The following is a 6,000-nucleotide window of genomic DNA, read 5'->3' as shown; positions in this document are numbered from 1 at the left end:
ATTTCCATTTTATGATTACAGTAACAGTTTATTTGAAGGTGTATGTAAAATGTATTATATATTAACTTTATGCATAAGTTAACCCTAACCTAAACTCTAACTTTTACCCTATATAAATGCATGGTTAATTAATATTACTCAGCACTTATGTGTGTAATTACACTGTAACAACATCGATATCGTAACCAAGATTCCTATAGCAAATGTTAATAAGTGTTCAACTTAGAGAAATTGTGCCCTTATCCATATTTTCTTTTCTCAAGTTTATTGGTTCAGTTTAGGTTGCAAATCAATTCATAAATACAAACCGTATACATTAAGTTTAATAAATTTAATATAGACAGCTGACATTTCTTTGCATCAATAAATTTCTCTCAACAACCATGTATGCTTTGCATAGAATATGCGAGGATTTTCATCATTGTTACCTCAAAAAAAAAAAAAAAAAAAAACACAGACAAGTTCAATGAGTTTCCAGTCATCACAAAATGTCAAACAAAAGTTTAATGTCATTGAATTTCTGCAAAGTGGCCAAACAAACATTCAATTCTGCACACCATTTTGAAGAAAACCAAAATAAGTGAGCCCCAGCTTCAACTGAAGGCATTTAGTCTTGTAATATTAGCTATTTATGTAATCAAATTCTCAATTTTATTTACACAAATGTATACACGTGGGAGACTCATCCGGTATAGCTGTCACACATTGAAAGCTAGGTTACGCAAGAGCTGATGTGTTGTTTTATTATCAAAAAATATATGAAACATTTTGTGCTCCTCGTACAAAATCGTACATACACGTCGTTCTGAAGTAACGTCTGGGAGAAGAGAGGAAACTAAATGCTATATCTTTTCCTGAACACTCAAATGGCTGTAGATTAAAACCTTTATTCAGCACAAAAATTCATCAAACAATATAAGGAGCACACCAAACAACAGAAGTATCTGTCCTAAAGTCCCGCTTTTAGTTGAGTCGTTCTTGTTCTACAAACAAACGTAACATATACGTAATGTTTTTGCTCTAACCTTATTCAGTTATGTCACTGGTGTCCGTCTTTTAGTGTCAAGCAAGAGTTTATTACAATAGCAATCAAGCACACACAAACACACACACACACACTATCAAATTTCAAATTCTCCTGAAAAATCAAAAGAGAATGAATATGATTAAGCCCTTCTGTGATGCTGTGTTGTACCCTACAGAGTTCCCTGTGTTCCTGTCTCCTTTCACCACCCATAGAATTGAGTATGTTAATTGGATGTTAATTTAAACGCAATGATCACAGCTGTCACTCCTCATTGCTTCAGACATAGTGGGCAAGTGGCAATGAATTACAGTGAGAACCACTCACAGTTTTTTTTCTTCTTCATATTTCAGTGGAATATAACCCATTGGAGTGTGAAATGTAATTATACAAGAGACAAGATTCAGTGTTTCATATAGGGTCAGTTGAGATCTACATTAAGAACAATCAATGCGTCCGAAATCGTGTACTGTCTGAGTAGGTACTACATTTGAAATCGAATGTACTTTGTACTTTGTTCAAAAAAGTATGTGTTATATAGTGTGAATATGGGTAGTATGTACTGCTGTACATTCGCCATGTTGTCACCGTCATGTGAACTACCAGCGTCGCTTCACTTCCATTCATAAATCCTCTCCCGTGGCCTCATGGGATAGTAAAGTGTCCAGCGAATGCACACTTCAGAATCTCTCCGGAAGTATAGGTCTTCTGGGGACTTTATGTAGTCTGATTTTGAATACTATGAATTCGGACATACTACTCGTTTTCGCATACTACATAGAAGGGAAGTATTCGATTTCGGACGCAGCGAATGTGTCTTTTCCATTTGCATTCTGGCATATGGTGTATACTATATTGTATACATGCTACCGTTCAAAACTTCAGTAAGGGTCAGTAAGATTTTTTTTTGGTAACACTTTATTTGAAGCCTTTTATTATAATGCATTATAAAATTATGTTTTAATGCATTCACTATGCTTTGCAATGCCTCTTCTAATGCGTTGTATGATATTATGAATAGTTGTAAACAGTTACATTAGGTCACACTTTATATTAGTCCGTCTTTAACTACCATGTACTTCCATCAAAACATAATTTGCTTACACTTTATTTTACAGTGTCATTGTTGTGTATATTACATGTAGTTACTATAGTAATAACTATAAATTAAGCATAATTACATGCAAGTAACCCAAAACCAAACCAAACCCCAATCCTTTCCTTATGGTAAGTATATCAATAATTGAATGTGTAATTACAGTGTAACTAAGACAAGTGATGTAGTTACATTGTACTAACTCAAATATGTAATATTAATTAACTACATGCACTTACAGTATTATAGAGTTACGGTAAGGGTTTGGTTTAGGGCTAGTTACCTGTAATTATGCATAATTGACTGTTATTACTAGTGATACCCTTTATTTTACTGTCCTGTTTGGCATATACATACTATGCACTTATTGTAGTAAAGAGACTAACTGGGTAATAACTGGTACTAACCCTGAACCTACCCCTAAACCTAACCTTAACCCATGTTGTTACCTTATATTACTCAGTATTTTCGTTGGGAAGTACACTGTACCTAACAATTATCACTTTATTTTACAGTATGTGCACTTTCAATGTACTTTTTGTTTTTATGTTTTATTGCGTAACACTTTTGCTGCTATTGAGGTGGGTTACAGGTAAGGTTAGGGATGAGTTTGGTGGTATGGGTAAGTTTAAGGGTGCGTTACGATGTAAGGAAAAGGTCAAATGTGTAATTATAGATTTAATTACATGCGGGTATTTAAAATATATATATATATATAAGTACAATGTCAAAACGTGTGTACAGAATAAGTGCATTGTATCAAATTATTAATTTAAATATTAGTACATATAGCAGTTAAAGACCCTTAATATAAAGTGGGACCAAAAAACCCAAACTTCTGAACGGTAGTGTATGTACAGTATAAAAACAAACAACAAAATGAGCCAATTCCTCTTTCAGTCTTGGGAATTGGGAAGTGTGAACTTTCAATTCATTTTCAACAGCTTTGTTTTACATGACAGCTTTGCTTTTTGGTTTGGGCGTCTTGGTTTGTTTAGCACATTTTAGTGTTCAATTATAGAGAAAGAACAAAAGTCAGGCTTAACAAACACACACAAAAAACAGTAAAAACATCCACACATCAAGAAAGTGTTTCTCCCAAACTCAACTTTTCTTCATTCCGTGCCAAGCCAAAAACAAAAGCATTTGAAACAAAAAATCAGAAATGTTCTCTTCACCTTTCCAAATTAAAGCGGAAATCAGCGCACAACGTGTGAGTTTGGGGTCACTGGGTTTCTCAACATTTTTTATGCAATTAAAAAAAGTTGATCTGTGGGAGCAAAAAGCAAGTAACTTAAATGCATGTCTCCTTGTCTAAATAAAAGTCAGTGGGGTGTGCTTCTTGCCACGAGTGCATTGTATTAAGGCACAGGCGCTGTTCTCCTTTTTGAACAGAGTGGGTGCATGGGTTCCATCCCAGTGCAAGCACAGTTTTGGTTCAGGTGATCACCATCATGAGAGACGTCCCACATGGAGGACTGTCAATGTAGGACTTGAGTAATAATACAAAATGAGATGTTACAAATAGTTTTGACCTCAAAACGAAAGAACGCTGTCGCATTTATGTGGCGTATGCAAGATAAAGCACCCACCGTGCTTTCCTCAGCAAAACACATATTGATTCTGATTGAAAAAGAGGACGCTAATGAGGAAAAAGCGAGGTATGCGCGACTTTAATGATGTGTCGAGTGGTTTTCTGGTGATCACCTTGAAAGTTTCTGGTTTCGAACATTGTTTTACAAAGTATTTTCACGAATCTTGAGGAAATCCTTTTCGGTTCTTGTCAACGTTGGATTCTTCAAGAGGAACGAGTCCTCTGTACGTATGAGTGTAATGTAGTGTGTGTGTGTGTGGAAGTGAGTTTGTGTGTATCTAGAGGCATAAGTTGCTGCTGATCTGGCAAGTGGAGCCAGTTCCTGCTTGTGATAAGAAGAGTTTTCCGTTGGGACAGACACACACCTCAAAGACAGTCTGTCTAGTTCCAGAGGGGGAGGCGGCTTTTCCCTCCGGCAGACGTAGGAGCTTGATTTTCCTGGCATCCAAGGTGATCTAAAGAGAGAGAAACGAGAGGATCTGAAGTTTATTTCATTGTTTCACATTATAGATATTTTAAATAAACATACCTTCAATCGGTTTATGCCACTTTCCATGAACAAGGTACAATGTAGGTCCTTTATTGTCAACCTCAGAGGCCGTTATTGTACATTCTTTGTTTTAATATTACTTTTTAAAGCCTCTTACTAAAACTTGGGACATGTCTAAAAGTATGAATTTGTTATTTTATAGCAATAAACATTTAAATCAACATCAAAAAAGCTACTTTGGGACCTTATGTTGGTCTAAATTAGCCTGGCTCCGCCCTCCTACGTATTTCTGCTCAATTTTTATTTTCCTTCAGTATGCCGTCTGGGTTTGTGGTATATTCGCGGGTTTTCTCTGGACAATTTTTTACCGGTCCAATCAGCGAACAGAGGGAGTGGCTGAGAATGACGACGTTGAGGTTGTGCGCTAGTTTGAGTTGAAGTTTCGCCACGACCAAACGTTAGCGATTGGTTATGGCAGATCCAGAGTGGCTCTGGGCAGATCCAATAGTTGTAAACTTCAACGGAGTACCTGACAAGGAAGTTAACGCTTGTCAATGGAGAGAGGCCGGACTCTCTGTACAAATGAAATGTACGGGAGTCTGGTAGGACCAGGCTAGGTCTAAATATAAAAAACACGGATTAAAATTACAGTTTTTGTTAATAAAATTAGACAATATGTTTAAATATTTTACTACAGTGAATATAATTATCATAATGTTAAAAGTTTGGAATAATTAAGATTTTTTTAAATTAAGAAGTCCTTACCAAGGCTCCATTTATTTGATCAAAATACAGTAAAAAAGTATTATATTACAATTTAAAACAATTATTACTGTGACACAAAGCTAAAAGATCAGCATCATTACTCGAGTCTTCAGTGTCACATAGTCTTTCAGAAATCATTGTGATATGCTGATTTGCTGCCCAATTATTATGAACTATAATTGATACTAAATTGTTAGTTATGATCCTTATTATTATCAATGTTGAAAACTGTTTTTGCGAGGTTATTATACTGTATTTCTAATCAAATAAGCCTAGGTGAGAATTAGAGACTTCTTTCAAAATCAGAAAAAAACCCGTAAATATTCAAAACTTTTTACTGGTAGTGTGTCGACATGATTTTATGACATTGTTACTGTATAACTTTAATTGTTGGATACAGCAGAGAAGGTCAAGACCTTTTTTAAAGGACAAGTTCGGTATTTAACACTTAAAGCCCTGTTTTCAGATAGTTTCTCATGAAATACAACGGTTCAGATTGAAATTTGGACACATGCTGCTGGCCCGAGAATTTTCGGTTTCTGTGGTAGCACACAAAAATCGCTGCAAAAGATGCTTTCCAACAGGTTTTATCGTAGTTTTTCTAATACCGTACCTCAAAGCACATCCAAAACAAGTCAATGGAGTTGGACAAAAACTACAATAAAACCTGTTGGAAAGTATCTTTTGCAGCGATGTTTGTGTGAGCATAATAGTGAACACCCCTGACCACTCGGTGAGTTTCACGTCTTTTTAAAACGAAAGTTTAATGCGTTCTAGGAAGGATATTTCCATTGCACCTATAGCCATTGAGGAGGTGGGGTTACCACAGAAACCGAAAATTCTCGGGCCAGCAGCATGTGTCCAAATTTCAATCTTAACCGTTCTATTTCATGAGAAACGATCTGAAAACAGGGCTTTAAGTGTAAAATACCTAACTTGTCCTTTAAGAGAGATAAGGAAATTTGATGTGTTTACACCTAGATACATTTCACGCTACATTAATTTTATGTTTAGTGTACCATATTCACAAA

General features: G+C 35.6%; 1 protein-coding gene across 4 annotated transcripts in view; it reads right to left on the bottom strand.

The window, feature by feature from the left end:
- Positions 1–257: 257 nt before the first annotated feature.
- Positions 258–6,000, bottom strand: part of sgcd (sarcoglycan, delta (dystrophin-associated glycoprotein)) — a 207,205-nt gene continuing 201,462 nt past the window's right edge. For 3 of the 4 annotated variants that reach the window (XM_079585263.1, XM_079585264.1, XM_079585262.1), the window contains exon 8: positions 258–4,169. In XM_079585263.1, the coding sequence (XP_079441389.1) occupies positions 3,993–4,169 (177 nt within the window). In that variant the 3' untranslated portion in view covers positions 258–3,992. The remainder of the gene's footprint in view (positions 4,170–6,000) is intronic. The other variant, XM_079585261.1, reaches the window with a different exon arrangement.

This window comes from Phoxinus phoxinus (genome assembly GCF_949152265.1).
Source record: "Phoxinus phoxinus genome assembly, chromosome: 17".
NCBI classification, from domain to species: Eukaryota; Metazoa; Chordata; class Actinopteri; order Cypriniformes; family Leuciscidae; genus Phoxinus; species Phoxinus phoxinus.
The sequence above is the reverse complement of the archived record's forward strand: the minus strand, read 5'-3'. Positions and strand labels throughout refer to the sequence as shown.